Genomic DNA, 15,686 nt, shown 5'->3' on the forward strand with positions numbered 1-15,686 from the left:
CTTGGTAATAAACTTTGATATCTTGAAATACTGAAACTTGCAGAAATTCTGGGGATAGTTCTGTTTATTGGCTAAGCAAGCACGAAAACACTTCTGTTGTTGGTTACGTGGCTCACACTGATGACTTAGACTTCATGCCTTTCCTGTCCCCCCCTCCCCTCCCCGTGGGGTCACCGGGGCAGTGAGCACCACACTATACTAAGTTAGTATAGTTAGTATAGTGTCCCCACCCTCTAGGCCCAAGTCAATTCCCACCTCTCTGATGAAGCCTCCTTGACTTTTCTTTCATCTTCTGGTCTCTCCTACATCTCTGGATTTGATTCCTTTTCTTTTCTCTTCACCTGCCCCCTCATCTCCACCTACGTATACCTCATTTCCCAGGCTGGTACTGAACTCTTGAAGAGCTAGGGACCCCTCTTTCTCACTTGGTTCAGCTCAAGAATGAGAAAGCAGGTATGAGCCACTGTGCCAGATTCAGATCCTAGATTTTTCCTTTCTTCCTTCCTTCCTTTCTTTCTTTCTTTTTTTCTTTTTCTTTTTTTGAGCAGAATAAACATAAGATTTATTTGGGAAAGGTGAGAACTCACCAGAGTAGGGGGGTTTAGGGAGGGGTTCTCTGGATCCCTGCTTTGGCTAACTCTCCACAGCACCGCCATATTTAACACCTGGTTATTAGGGCTGATGTTTGCTGTTGCTTTAATGCGTTTTAAGTGGTCGATGCCAGCAGCCACACCTTTTATTTTATATGCTTTTTTGTATAGTCTAGCTGAGCGCTCCAGTGGGTACCTGAAGCCAATGGCAGTGCCAAATCATCCTTTCTATTGTACACTGGTTTTTCTGTATATTCAAATAGATTATAAATTTTAATGTAATAGCAGTAACAATAAATATGATTAAAATCATATACTGGGGTAAAAGTTATTTAAAGCTTATGAACCATTACATTTTTCTGTTGTAAGTTTTAGAGTACTGGCGGCCAAAGTAGCCAAAGCATCAGAAGGTCAACCTGAGGGTCAGGAGGGCCCGATGCACAAAGACCAGGAGCTTAGCACATAATGGTGCTACTTCTCTCCTCCACGCCACTGGGCCACTCACTGAGCCCTCCTGTCATTTTCTGAACATGCTGCATCCTTAAGTGATTTTTTAGACTGAATTATCCTGTGCGTGTGTGAGTGCCTGCCTGTGTGCACCTTGCATTCCTGCTTGTTGCTATGTGGGTGGTGTTTATGCAGTACTTCAGGAAACGAGAAAGAGGAAATCAGTCTCCATGGAACTGGAGTACCAGGCGGTTGTGAGCCACCATGTGTGTGCTGGAAACCCAATCCAGGTCTCTGCAAGAACAGCCAGTGCTCTTAAGCACTGAGCCACTTACATGGCTTTTTTTTTTATCTTCCATTTTTTTGTGTGTCCATAAAATCTTAACTTGTCCTTACAAATCTAGATAAGCCTCACCTCTCCTTAAATCAATCCTAAACCCACTTCAAAATACCTGCATATATACCATTACTTTTCTATGTAATATTTGAGTCCGTGAGTTTTGGAAATTCTGTTTACTGTGTGTGGTCAGAGGACAAATTTCATTTCCATATGGGTTTCAAGGGTCAACTCTGGTTGCCAGGCCTTTGCCTGCTAAGCTGCCTTGCCTGTCTGCCTATGAGGCTTTAGAGCAAAGCTCAGCTCATGTAGATCTTACATTCTGTAATTTAGTGCAGAGTCATACACACAGAAAATAATACTTGCATGTAAACAAATGAATTTTCACTCTCCGGTGAGCATCTTACGAATTCCTCTAGTTTAGAAAGATGCTGCATCTTAGCAATTTTATGCAAAAAAATGCAAGAGGTGTTTGTAAGATAGCTAAAATATTTTTAGATTTAATAAATTTATGCATATTTTATAATCTTGTTCATTATGGTTTGTGTGTATGTGTTAAAATTTTTTGTTTCACTGCAGCATTTTCATTAATGAAGATTTGGCCCTGTCCAGCTATCACATCACCACTTGAGCAGAGGCAGACTTCGACAGTGCCCTTCACCCTGGCTGAGTCATCAGCCACTGTCTTCATCAGTTCACTGACATCAGTTTTTAGTAGAAACTCTTGTTAAACTGGCATACCTTATTGCAAGCATTAGGTAAAATCCGTTCTTCAAACCAGTGAGCAAATCCAGTTTTTATTTTAAATTATTTTAAACATACGGTGTTTTGTCTGCCTGTGTGTCTGTGCCCCATGTGTGAGGTGCCTGTGGAGGCCAGAAGAGGTATCAGATGCCCTGGAACTGGAGTTACAGATGGTTGTGAGCCATCATTGTGGGTGCTAGGAATTGAACCCAGGTCCTCTGCAAGAGCAGCCCATGATGTTAGCCACTGAGTCAGCTCTCCAGACCCCAAATCCATTCTTTAGAAAGGTACTCTAAAGTAACGAAGCAGCACTAAACAGAATTTGATGCACATGATAGTTCAGAAACAGACGCCAGCTTGTTTGCAAATAAATACCCTGTGTATATGATGGGTCACACATGGAGACAGCAGTTTAGAGCACAGGTTTTGGACACCGGCCATCTATATTCCTCATCTATAAACAGAGATAACTGTTCTGCCTCACTGAGAATCACCTTGGTTCCCGCACAGAAGCTTCTACACTTTGCCTGGCTTATAACTGGGCACTCAGTAATGGTTCAAGTATTTTCTTCTTTATCGCCATGATTACAGGGCTTTGGGAGATAAAATCTGCTAATTTGTGTAATTCATGTTTTAACGAAGTCCACCTTCCGACACAGTGCCGCGCCTGAGCTCTTTAAGGAGGGGCAGGTTTCCTGGTGAGGGGTGAGCACTCTGGAGAGCTAGGAAGCAATCCTCTGCTGCAAGGGCAGAGCAAACTGCACTGGCTGGCCGGGCTCCCTCAGAGGTCATTCTCAGGCTCCTTGGAAGCGCCAGAGCCTGAACTCTGCTGACTTCTATGCCATGTACCAAATGCAGCCTAAGGAGCTCCTGGGGGGGGGGGGGGAAACCAACCGTTACACCCTCCGCTGAAGTGGAAACTCAAGCCCTCACTGGGAAACAGAGCTCTTTCATTTCTCCCTAAGTCTGAGTAGTGAATTTCCATGACAGTCACTAGCTCAGTGACGCCAGGCTCTCCGCTTCTAGAAAGGAAATTGTGAAATTACCAGTGACCAAGAAAGTACTTCCAGTTTGCCAAAAGGGGGAGCATGGGAGCAGAAAGCACGTGTTTGTCCAGACCTCTCAAAAACTACTTATTTGGACTCTTGGTTTTATTTTTTTATTTCTTTTGCAAGACCTGGGTAAGGATAAACCATATTCTTACACAACAAACCTGTTTTTGTTTTTGTTTTGTTTTTTTTTAAGACTGCCTTAAGACCAAAGAGTCAGACATCACAACACACAGATCACCTCTAATGATCCTTCTCTACCCTCCCCAGACAAAACACTCACCTCATGCCTGGCTGCCACAGCAAACAGCTCTAATTAGACCGCCCTCATTTAGGGGAAAGAGAGGAAGGTAGAGAGGTAATTATACCTGTGACAAAGGTGCAGATCTATCCCTTTTCTGGCTGCTAAAGACTGTCTGGAAGACGGTGTGGTCCATATGTTCCAGACCTATCTCCCCACAACATGGCCAATGTGTGGGCAAGCAAGCTCAGGCCAGGGTACTCAGCAGGAGCCCATTACCTGCTCCCAGAGGCAAACCCCTGCCTGCCAAGCAAGAGGCATGATGTAAGCACTCGGAAGTCTTTGCAGAAACAAGCCTTTTATTCACACTCATCAGGCACCACATCGGGCGAGTACCTATGTAAGATGAGGGCTGTCTGAGACAAACACCTCCACAGTTATTTTTCAATATAAACTTTGCCTTTGGAAAAAGACAGCTTTGTCTGCCTTACTCATGATGCATTTTTTTCTTTTCAAATTCAAATCCAAAAGAATCCTGCCAATTTACACATTTTTAGATGAAGTGCATAGATAGCCTCTTATTTAAAAAAAAAAAAAAAGCGCTTGGTATCATTTTAGCATTAAAAACTTAAGAAACACATTTGGAAAGTGCACAGAGCTTAAAAATTTCCCAAAGATGTATAAATGTCATGCACGCTAAGAATTCGGCAGGATGACAAGCATCAAATAAAGGCAAATGTGATTCAGTGGCTTCTCTTAGAAGTGGCTCCTGCTGAATTAAAGCTGCAGGGCAGGAAGCATCAGCCTAGAGGGAAAGCGAGGGGGGGTTGATTTCCTGTCACTTTCAAGTGTCCTAAGGTCCTCCAGCTGCTCCCCAGCTCTAGGAAATCTGACCTTGAGTTCAGCTGATTGTGACAGAAGTATACCCTAATTCCAGATTCTTCAGAAAGTGCAACCTTTACAGGATTATTTCCTGAACCAACAGTGAGCAAAAGGGAGCTGCAGCTGACTATCAGCCCTTACTACAGCTGGCCACACCAGCCCAGAGAAGGAGATCTGACTGCCCAGGCAGATTCCCAGGCCACATTTTTCTCCTTTATTTGGGCCATCACGTGAAAGACACATTATTTTCTAAAATGATTAAGTACTCTCTCATCAATTAGCCAGTTAGAATATTAACCTTAGAGGAAAAAATGGAGCAAGCTTTTCTTTCCTAAGTGCCAGCCGTCAAAAACTGTCAGGATAGGTCAAAGCTTGTTAAAGCTCTAATCAAACCATGGACGAATGGAAGGAAGTCTGCATGAGACCCATTAAGCCACATTACTAAGTGTCCAATGTTACATAAAAGCTATAAATAACTTGTTCTTTCAGAGTTTTTTTTTTTTTTTCCGATTCGCTCTTCTTGAATAATGATGTTCTGCTTCAATTAATACAGCAATTTCAGAGCTGCCTTTGTGTGTAATCTGCACACTTGTTCCATGCCGAGGAAAGATGGCAGGTGATCAATCAGAACCCTGAGCAGGCCTGTGGGCTGCTGTTCACAATCCTGAAACTAAGAGGAGAACCAGAGGGAGTGTAGGGCTAAAACAAACTAGCCTCAGGTCTAATAACCTTATGAGATTATCTCTGGGGAATAAAATGCAGTTTCTGTAAAAGTCATCTAGTCTTTCAAGTATTTGCTACAGAATTCACATTCTGGCTAATGAAGCATTATATACTACTGAAAACACACCAAGCCTACAGCTGATCTGGCATAAACATAATCTACCTCTGTGTCCAAAAATGATCACTGAATAAGACGGGTCTGTGACCACACACTAAAGCCCAGCCTTGCCTCTTTTAGCTTCAGATTTGTCAAAGGGGAGAGTGGGAATGCTGGTAGCCGACCCCTGCCCAGGTAAGAGGGTAAATACACTGGGGAGCAGACTCAACCATGGACACAGGGATGCTCACTTCTTCCTCCCTTCCTCTTCTTAGAGAGAGAGAGAGAGAGAGAGAGAGAGAGAGAGAGAGAGAGAGAGAGAAAATGTGTGTGTGTTCATGTATGCCTGAGTGCCCATGTGCACACCTAGGAGTGAATGCATTCCAGCATGTAGCCATGTGTGGAGCTGAGGCTGGCACTGTAATTCTGATTACTAATAAGCCTTAAGTATTAAGAGCAGATCAAACTTGGGACAAAGAGATGCATGTCTGTATATTTTACACAACACAAATTTCCATTCTTTCTTTTTAAGGGCAGTTAAAAAGAACTAGCCTATGAACTGCCTGAGTTTTCAAATCTAAAGCAAGGATTTTGAAAAACAGATTGAAACCAAAATGAAGTAAAAGAGAACATACGAGTTTAATATCTTTCTTTAAGGAAAACCAAAGAAATCTTTAAGTATCTAGGCCAAACGAAGCTGAGGCTGGAAGCACTTAGGATTCCTAAATTTCACTAGGAATCAATTTTCCAGCCCACAGAGCATCTATGTTTTATGAGAATTTTTATATTTATAATAACAGCCCTCAGGAACAATCATATGATTGCATTATTAGCTCTCCTTTCGATGCTTGGTGAAAATGAGTAACAATCTGTGAGACGAGACGTGAATATTATAAAATACTTTTAAAAGAAAAAATGGACACAACTGTATTAATGAAGATTAACAGCCATGACATGTACCAAGCTTTATTTGCTTTTAGATCACATGAGGAGAACAAATGCTTTTCAAAATATTAAACTGGCTTGCGTTTATAGAAGAGAAAGAAACTGAAGTGAACCGTACGGACTGCTGACTTCAGACAAGGGTTTCTTCAAAACAAGAGATACTAGTTCCTAAAAGAGTCCTCTAAAGTTAGAAAAAAGATTGAGAAAAACATTAATCCACTGTTATTACAGCTTTAAAAACTACATGGTTCTTAATGGACACATGTTTACATTACAGATAGCAAGCTCAGTCCCTTTCCCATAAAACTCAGGACACCACTCGAAGTCTAAACTAAACAATGCAAGCCTCTTCCTTCTTCATGTTAAAAAGACCTTTAAACATGATCTGCCTTCAGTTCATTTTCCAAGACAACGTTAGGAGGAACGAGTCTGAAAGCAAAAGGATGCACAAATCCCTTCCAAGAAGGAAGCACCTTCTGCTGGTGATGCATTCACAGCCAGCAGCATCCACCAAAGCCCAGCAGCCAGCACAGGGCTCAGAGCACCAGCCGGTCCTCTCCGCCCTCCTGAATTACCTGACCGATGCAAGTCTGGTTCTGCTGCTTCAGGAAGCACTGCTTTTTACACTCCATCAGCTGTTCAAGGTCCCGCCACATCTTTGCTTGCTTCATGTTTGGACCGTGACTTTCTCGTACAGCCTTTTGCTTTTCCCGGAGTTTCTATTGTTGAAATCAAAAGCAACAATAACTGATTAGTTAAAGAGGTTTACTTCTGTCATGATGAGGCAGAGGATGTTTGTGCATTTCATGACTGATAACAAAGCAACTATGATCTCCTCTGAAACATTTACACTAAGATATCTAAAAAGCAAACTAAATTTAAGGTACGTGTAGAGTAACCTGAAGATAAAAAGATCAGTAAAGGGAGCTGGAGAGATGTCTCAGGGTTAAAAACACTTGCTCCTCCAGCAGAAGGCTCAGGTTTCATTCCCAGCACCTACATGGCTTAGAATCATCTGGACTGCAGTACAGGGGCTCTGATGAATGCATGTAGCACACTTACATGTATGCAGGCAACAGTCACACATAAAACAAAAATATTGCTTCTCAGTCTTTTGGCTAAGATCAAGTGTAAGAAACAAAAAAAAATTATGAGAAAAACAAAGAAAGGGAGGGGAGGGCAGGACAGGGGAAGGGGAGGGAGGGAGGGGAGGGGAGGGAAGGGACCTGAGGGTCAGCTGTGGCTTTGTCACCAGTTATAAACAAGGTACTTAGGTTTCTGGGACCTCAGCTTTCTCAATTGCTAACTGTAGTGAGTAACAGGGAACAATAAAAGTATGAGCTTATACTCTTCTTCATGTGATAACAGATGGAAATACTTGATAACCTATATTGTATTGTCAACATTATTATCATCAGATGCTATATTCTAACCTGAAATCCTGTTCATTCTATGTAAGTTCAAATTATCAAAACATATGCATATCTCCTTCAGAGACATCAGTGACTTAAAAAAAAAAAAAAAAAAAAAAAGGTGTTTTCCATTTAAGAAGTCAAATTCCTTATGAGATTTTTTTAAAAAAATAAGATCAGAGGCAGGTGGATCTCTGAGTGTGAGGCCAGTTTGGTTTACAATTCCAGGACAGCCAGTGCTACACGAAGAAATCCTGTCTGGAAAAACAAACAAACAAACAAACAAAAAAAAAAGACTTATTTTTACTTTCTATCTATGTGTGTTTTGCCTGTATGTGCATGTAGGTTCCCATGCAGGCCAGAAGAGGACATTGGAAACCCTGGAACTGGAGTTACAGATAGATGCCTGTGAGCTGCCATGTGGGTGCTGGGAATTGAACCTAGGTCCTGTGGAAGAGCAGACAGTGCTCTAAACCACCGAGCCATCTCTGTAGCTCCCAGAATTATTTTTGTTACTATTTATTTTCTTTGTAGATAATTCCACCTGCTAAAACTGTTTTAACTATTGACTATAATTATAAAGAGAAGTAAAAAAAAAATGTTTGCAACTAATTGCAAAAATATACTTTGGTTCTGAACCCTGAGGAAGGCTGACTGAAGAGTCAGGTTACAGAGACAATGAGAAAAGTGGGTGGAGCTGGCGGTGAATGTGTGTGGGAAGAGTGACAGGAATAACAGCAGACATGGCTGAGCAAACGGCCAGGAGGGCCAGAGACAAGGGACAACAGCAGCCACCACACAGGAGCACGCTCATCTTGCCTCTTTTAGGACAGCTCATCCACCGTGCAGGGCAAGTGAGAACTGGTGGCTGCTGCTTGCCCTAATAAGAGGATGGACCCAGATGAAGGCGAGATTTAAAGCTCTGATTAAATACTGCCCACCCGGTTATGGACACTGAAAGCAACTATCAGAAACAGTGAGAGCACACACAGGAGAGTTTTTGGATAGAATTGTGACATAACCAACCACTTTTTATGTACTACCGAAAGCACATGATAGCATGCGAACGTTTATGCTGTGAGTAACATATCTCACACTACAGACACGTTTATGTTCACAAATTAAAAGTATTTGGAAAGACTGTTAAAGTATACTCAGAATTTTAAGAGTTCTGAGCACAACTTTTTCAGATATGGTAAACATAAATTATAACTTTTCTTATATTACTGAAACAATTTCTTTGCCCAAAATGCTAACAACCTATAAAAATCATTTAAAGAACCAGCTACGGGTGGTAGAGTGTCTGCAGCTTGAGCGTGAGGCTCTGGTTTTGATCCCCATCACCTACACCTGTAACCTCAGCACTGGGGGGGGGGGACACAGGAGGACCCCTGGGGCTTGGTGAGGGAGAAACTCACAGTTCAGTGTGAGCCCCTGCCCCAAGGGAACGGGTACAGAGCGATACAAGAGGGCACTCCTGGGTCTCTGGCCTCTGCAAGTGTGTGTACAATGCACACTTGGAAACACTAGCTCTACTCTGGGCTGCCTTGACAAGTGAGGAGTGTGACAACTGTGTGTCATGGGTTAGTCAGCCTCACTCTGCTTAAAAATGCTTTATAGCCCAATGCTCCTGCAGCTTTCCCAGAGATCTTAAGTAAAACACTACACTAGAAGGAGCAAGAATTTCTCCTTAGTCCTATAGATTGAAACCAGGCTCTTGTACACGATCAGCATGCATATTACCACCGCGCTTCGTCCAGCCCAGGAATAACCCGTGACTTAGAAATTTAGCTCATTGTGGGGGGCTTATGGTTTCACAAACATTTCCATATATATTAACATCCATCTAGATACTTTTCCTAATTAAAAGACTGTGTGTGTGTGTATGTTTTGTCTGTATGTATGTCTGCACACACATGCCTGGTGCCCACAGAGGCCAGAAGAGGACTTTGGAATCTCTGGAGTTACAGACAGTTGTGAGCTGCTATGTTGGTGTTGGGAATCGAATGGGGTTCTCTGGAAGAACAGCCAGTGATCTTCTCTCCTTTTTCTATCTAAACATGGAATCTTTAGATGAAAGTCTACTGACAATCATAATAACTTCTAAAAATCTAAACAATCTACTGTTTGTATATTTTAACAATGAATATTAATATAAACTAATTCAAATACATTAATTTATTTTCTCCTCCTTCCCTCCTTCCTTTCTCTCCTTTCTTTTTAAAATGGTTTTTCAAGACAGGGTTTCTTGGTGTAAGCCTGGCTGACCTGGAACTTATTCTGGCCTTGAATTGATACAGATACACCTGTCTCTGCTTCCTGAGTGCTGGGATTAAAAATGTGTGTCACTACCACCTGGTTAGTGAACACACACACCACAACCACACCAGAGATGTGTTTGGAGGCCAGAGAACCTCTAATAGGACTTGGTTATCTCCTAGTGCATGAGAAAGAACATAGCAGGCTGCTAACCACACTTTAACCCTCATCACCATCTCACTGGTCCCTTTAATTCTTAAGAAAGGAATTAACAACACCTGAAACTAACTGTAACCTTCTAAAAGACTGACCAAATAGTCTGAATTAGAAACACTAAAAAATAATTCTTACCTTACCAAGGTTTTCTTGCTCAGTAATATTTTTGGTATACTGTTCCCTAGGAAGTAAACACAATGATTTAGCTTCAGCTTGAATTGATATAAACACACAAATGGATTATAAATTAGCATATCTATATACATTTACAGTTTAGGGCAGAATCAGAATGAATCTCATCAGATACTTTGTTTAGTCATTTCTTCTTCTAAACAGTAATTTAAAAGGGGGAGAGCAAAACATTATATGGGAAATTAAGTTAAGAAAATTAAGATGTTAAGTACCAGTTTTGGTTAATCTACCCTTAAAACAATGGCAACCCATTTGCTTAAATTACACATTGCCTTTTAGAGTCTGCAGACAGAGAAGGGGCGCACATTAAACTCTCAATGGTCTGATTCTGCAATTTGACTTTCAGGAACTCACACTACAGAATTCCCACGACTTAAGAGACTTTAATACTTTTCACTTCACTGTGCATGGGATCTTGAAAACATGCAGATGGGGAAATCTGTCCAAAGGAGCAATACAGAGCTGTGATAAAGAATGAGAATTTTCCACTTCAGTACATGTACATATACATATACATATACATATACATATACATATACATATACATATACATATACTGAAGTGGAAAATTCTAAATAATTAATTTATTTATTCATATATACTTGCCGATGTATGTACAAATGTGTATGTGTACATTTCTCATGCATTTGCTAACATACACACATGCAGGTGCATAAGCATTTACTTTTTAATTTTTAAGGATCTTATGTAGCCCAATCTGACCTCAAACTTAGTGTATAACCAAGGCTAGCCTTGAATTCCTGACCTTCCTGTCTTCACCTCTCAAGTGCTAGTGTTTTGGGAGAGGAGGGGGCATGCCACCACACTCAATTTCTTTCTCCTTCTTTCCTTCCTTCCTTCCTCCCTCCCTCCCTCCCTCCCTCCCTCCCTCCCTCCCTCCCTTCCTCCCTTGTTTTTCTAGACAGGATTTCTCTGTGTAGCTTTGGTGTCTGTTCTGGAACTTGCTCTGTAGCCCACAGAGATTTGCTTGCCTCTGCCTCCCGAGTGCTGAGATTAAAGGCGTGCACCACATATATATACCTCTAACAAGGTCCCACAATTTTCTCAGACCAGTCCTAAACCCATAGCCCTCCAACCTCAGCCTTCCGAGAGCAGAGATTACAGCTGTGTGTCACCACATTCATCTCAAAAGCACTCAGTATCTGTGCATGCTGCTCCATAATGATCACTTTTGGTTTTACAAATATAAGCTAAAAAATTCATTTTAAAGTAAAATATTTGAATGAATTTAAAAATTGAAGCACAATTATATTTTCATGCTGTGTAAGGAAAAAAGAACAAGATTTAATAAGTTCAGGTAACAAGTTCAGGTCAAAGACTGAAGGGTAAAGATTAAGGAACAGATGTCGAGTGTCCAGACAAGTTTATGCCAATTTGACACAAGCAAGAGTCACTTAGGAAAAGCACCTCTCAATTTCGAAAATGTGTCCATAAAATCAGGTTGGAGGTAAGCCTATAATGCATTTAATTAATAAGTAATCAATGCAAAAGTGCCCTGATCTCCATGGGTGACACCACTCAAAGTGGTCTTGGGTAAAAGCAGCAGGCTGCGCAAGCCACAAAGAGCAAGCCAGTAAGAAGCACCCTCCAAGGTCTCTGCATCAGCTCCTGCCTCCAGGTTCCTGTTCTGCTTGAGTTCCTGTCCTGACTTCCAATACTTATAAGCTGATCTAACCCTTTTCCTCCCCAGAATGATTCTGGGCAATGGTGTTTTATCACAGCAATAAGGAATATGGGAGGAAGCTTTAGCTCTTATAGTTATTTGCTTGTTTACTTGGGGAGAAAGGTGTTTTGAGACAGGGTTTTTCTGTGTAATAGCCCTGGTTTCGAATTTACAGAGATCCACCTGCCTCTGCCACCTGAGTGCAGGGATTAAAGGCCTGCACTGCCATGCTTGGCTAGATCTTATATTTAAATGCAAACATTGCTTTTGTGTCTCTGGGCAAACTTAGACTGCACTGTTAGAAGAATAAAGCAAGATACGATGGAGAATCTAAGATATCATAAACCACAGAGGAGAGAACCCAGCACAAAGGCTCATGCCTCTGTAGCACAAGGGACAACAGTGACTAGGACAGGGAGAATGGCAGAGACAGCACTCATGACCCTTGTGGAGAAGAACACAGGTGGCATCTGCACGCAGAACAAGTGTGGAGATGGTCAACAACCCCATGAGCCTTCATTTGCCCTTAAAATTCGTGAACACACCCAGGTGGTAGCGGCACACCCCTTTAATAACAGTACTTCGGGGGGGGGGCAGAGCCAGGTGGATCTCTGTGAGTTTGAGACCAGCCTGGTCTACAAAGCTACACAGAGAAATAAAAAAATCATGAAACACAAGGTCCAACTGCTTACTTTCCACGTTCCCCAAATGACTGCTAGGATGAGTTATATGGCATGGTAACCAAAGAATGCATAGAGCCAGGTGTAGTGGTGCACACTTTTAACCCCAGCACTCAGGGAGGCAGAGGGAAGCAGATCTGAGTTCAAGGCCAGCCTGATCTACAGAGTGAATTCTAGGATAGCCAGGGCTACACAAGAGAAACCCTATCTCAGGAGAAAAAAAAAAAAAAAAAAAAAAAAAAAAAGTATGTTCAAAGCTCAGATGGCTTTAAGGAATCCACTAATTCACTAGTCTCTTAGGTCTGAAACCTGTCCAAATTGTTTTAGCATTCTCATTTACATAAACATTTCTCAGGAAACCAACAGGCTTATTATAGTAGTATGCTACCTCCAACCTGGCATGCACAAGGCTCTAGTTTTATACCTGATACCTTGGTGAGATGGTGGTTTGGGGTGGGGTTAAAAGAAAACCAAACAGGCTATTTCCTAAACCTTTGGGTTAATTAAAAAGAACCGGAATATTGAAAATGGAATGACAATAAATTTTTGTCTCTATAATAATATTTTTAAACATGTACCCATGGGTTTAGGTGTAACCAATACCATTTTTTTCATATTATTCTTCAGAATTATTTTTGAATTACAAGTTTTGAATTTATTTGTGTAGGTGTGTGCACTCAAATATGCACTCTTACATCAGAGGATAACTTGCAGGAGTATGTCCTCATCTTCCACAGTGTGAGTTCCAGGTGTCTTATTCAAGTTGTCAGGCTTGGTGGCAAGTACCTGTGCCCTCTGAGTCATTTTGCTGGCCCCTTTTTTATAATATTTGAATTACTGCCATAGTCATGTGTTGTGTTTCTTTTTTAATTATTGTTGCCCTTTAAGCTAAGGTTATCCTATTCAGCAACTGCAACTCCGCTACCAGCAGCAGCATTTAGGCTGCCAGAGCCAAAGCCTAGGGAATTCTGGTCCCTCAGGTACCGACTCTTTCAGAGCTAATAAGGAAACTCATTTAAATCTCTGTCCAGCTAAAGAACTCAAGATTCAAAGCTCACCTCTTTGCCTCTCCCAAGAAGTCCTCGTGCGTTTCTTCTCGACCCTCCTTAGAACCCTTTCTCCACCTGGCTCCTCCCTACAACTTCCTCTAAGCTAGTTGCTGACCCAGCCTCCTGGCCACAGGTGCATTTTATTTAATCAAGCACATCTTTGCATCATTAAACAAATGTTCCAGAATATAAACAAAAGCAACACACATTAAAATAATATTGTACAACAGTCATGGCACAATTCTTTTCTACAAAACTAGGGAATAGGAAGTTTATAATGATTGTGTTATATATATATGTATGTGGTGTACTCCTCCATGTGGGTGGTGTAGAAGTCAGAGGCTGACTTCAACTATGTTCCTCATGTCTAAAGCAGTCTCTCTACAAAAACCTAGGGCTCGTGTTCTGGATAGACCAGCTGGCCCATGAACCCCACTGGAAATGCCTGCCTCTGACCTCAGTACTGGGGGTTATAGGCATTCACCACCATATCTGTTCTGGAAATTCATTCAGGTTCTCATGCTTCAACAGTGAGCACTTTACTCAGGGAGCCTCCTCCCCAGCTATGCGGTCTTTGTTTTAAATAAAAACTACTTTACACTTGTTTTGTATGTCGGACATTCATGGAGGAGGTCAGAGAACAGCTTGAGGGACTCAGTTCTCTTCTCTTATGGGGTTCTGGGGATTGAACCCTGACTAAGCCACCCTGCTGGCCCAACACTGGTTTTTTAGTGATGAAGTACATCCTGTCAGAAAACGATCGGATATTTAACAGTTCAGAAGCATTTTTTTTTTCCTGCTTCTTTTTTATACTGATAACCTTGAAGAAGTGAATTAAATATCTAAAATGTCTAATTTGTGAGAACAAACCATCTATTCTCATTTCTTACCACTTACCACTGACAGCATAGACTACAAGAGCAAAGTTGACATTCTTTGAAAGAATTTGGATAGGACTTTTATAGTTTCATATGTGAGGGCATGTGTTAAAGTCACTCTTGTCACAGGGCAGGCAGCTCCAGGCTGGCTTGCCTTCCAGTGTACTACACAGACTCTTCTACAGACTGCTTCCTAGGCTCCTTCTGGTGCCACCAATGCACTGCAAATCTCAACTGAAGCCTCAAATGGGACCCCTATCCTTCTGTGTTCTTACTGGACAGCAAAAAGAAAACATCTAAACTGTGGTGATGGGTGAAGAAGGCTCATCTTCCATTACAGCATTTTATTACAACTTGCGATTTGGCTATAAATGTATTTTAAGGCAAGGGTTGATTCATTACAGTATGCACAAGTTGAGACTACAAAAAGTCACCATTTAAGGACTAAAAAGTATTTACACACTGTTCTCATTTTAAAGGCTAGCAATAATGCAGTCACATGGTTTCTAGCTAAAAGGCAGTCATCACACTGCACAATTAGCAGGCAGATGACCAGAGTCCCAGCCAAGTGTGCTTAAGGAGTCAACATTAAAACGTTAATGCTTATGGAGAGCAAACATACAAGTGCACATATTCTTGGAGGTGGGACCGGGGTTAATGATTAACACAGTGTGAAAGGGGTTAGAACCAGAAAGTGTTGATGGCTCAGCGTTGTAAATGTAATCGGCGCCATTAACTGCATGCTTAGAGGTGGCTAGAGTGTACATTTTATATTTTACAAATATACATACTACATGAGAAAAAGCAAGCAAGAAGTACAACATATTCCTACCCACTCAGGAGGGCTAGGACAGCCTCAGGTTCAGTCTGCAATGGTGGCTTAGCATGAGAGAGTGGAAATGCCCTGGATCTTTCTATCTTATGTATAAATCTTGTACAGGTGGAAACACTGAGCCAATCAAATGACTTGCCTGATTGCTTTCCTTTTCTCTTGCTGATCCGAGGAGACATAGGCCTTCATCTCATCAGTCGCTCGACGAAGCTGAACTTCCAGGTTCTAAAGGCAAAGAAAAGCTTCAGGAAGTCTTTACTGGGGGATCTCAGAAGGTGGCTACAAAATGGCTCAGCAGGTAAAGACATCTGCTGCAGCCTAACAACCGAGTTTCATCCCCAGGACAGACACAGGTGGAGAGAACTGAGTCCTGCAAGTTGTTCTCTGACCTCCACAGACACACCAGCCCACATGGTGTTCACGTGGACA

The 15,686-nt window shown here is 41.7% G+C and overlaps 1 protein-coding gene across 1 annotated transcript in view; it reads right to left on the bottom strand.

Annotated features, from left to right (window-relative positions):
- Window positions 1–6,060: 6,060 nt before the first annotated feature.
- Window positions 6,061–15,686, bottom strand: part of Ift81 (intraflagellar transport 81) — a 52,836-nt gene continuing 43,210 nt past the window's right edge. Inside the window, exons 16-18 of the mRNA XM_051176613.1 lie at window positions 15,397–15,482; window positions 10,078–10,123; window positions 6,061–6,774 (exon numbers count right to left, since the gene is read on the bottom strand). Of these exons, the coding sequence (XP_051032570.1) occupies window positions 6,592–6,774; window positions 10,078–10,123; window positions 15,397–15,482 (315 nt within the window). The 3' untranslated portion in view covers window positions 6,061–6,591. The remainder of the gene's footprint in view (window positions 6,775–10,077; window positions 10,124–15,396; window positions 15,483–15,686) is intronic.

Source organism: Phodopus roborovskii, unplaced genomic scaffold, assembly GCF_943737965.1.
Source record: "Phodopus roborovskii unplaced genomic scaffold, PHOROB, whole genome shotgun sequence".
NCBI lineage: Eukaryota > Metazoa > Chordata > Mammalia > Rodentia > Cricetidae > Phodopus > Phodopus roborovskii.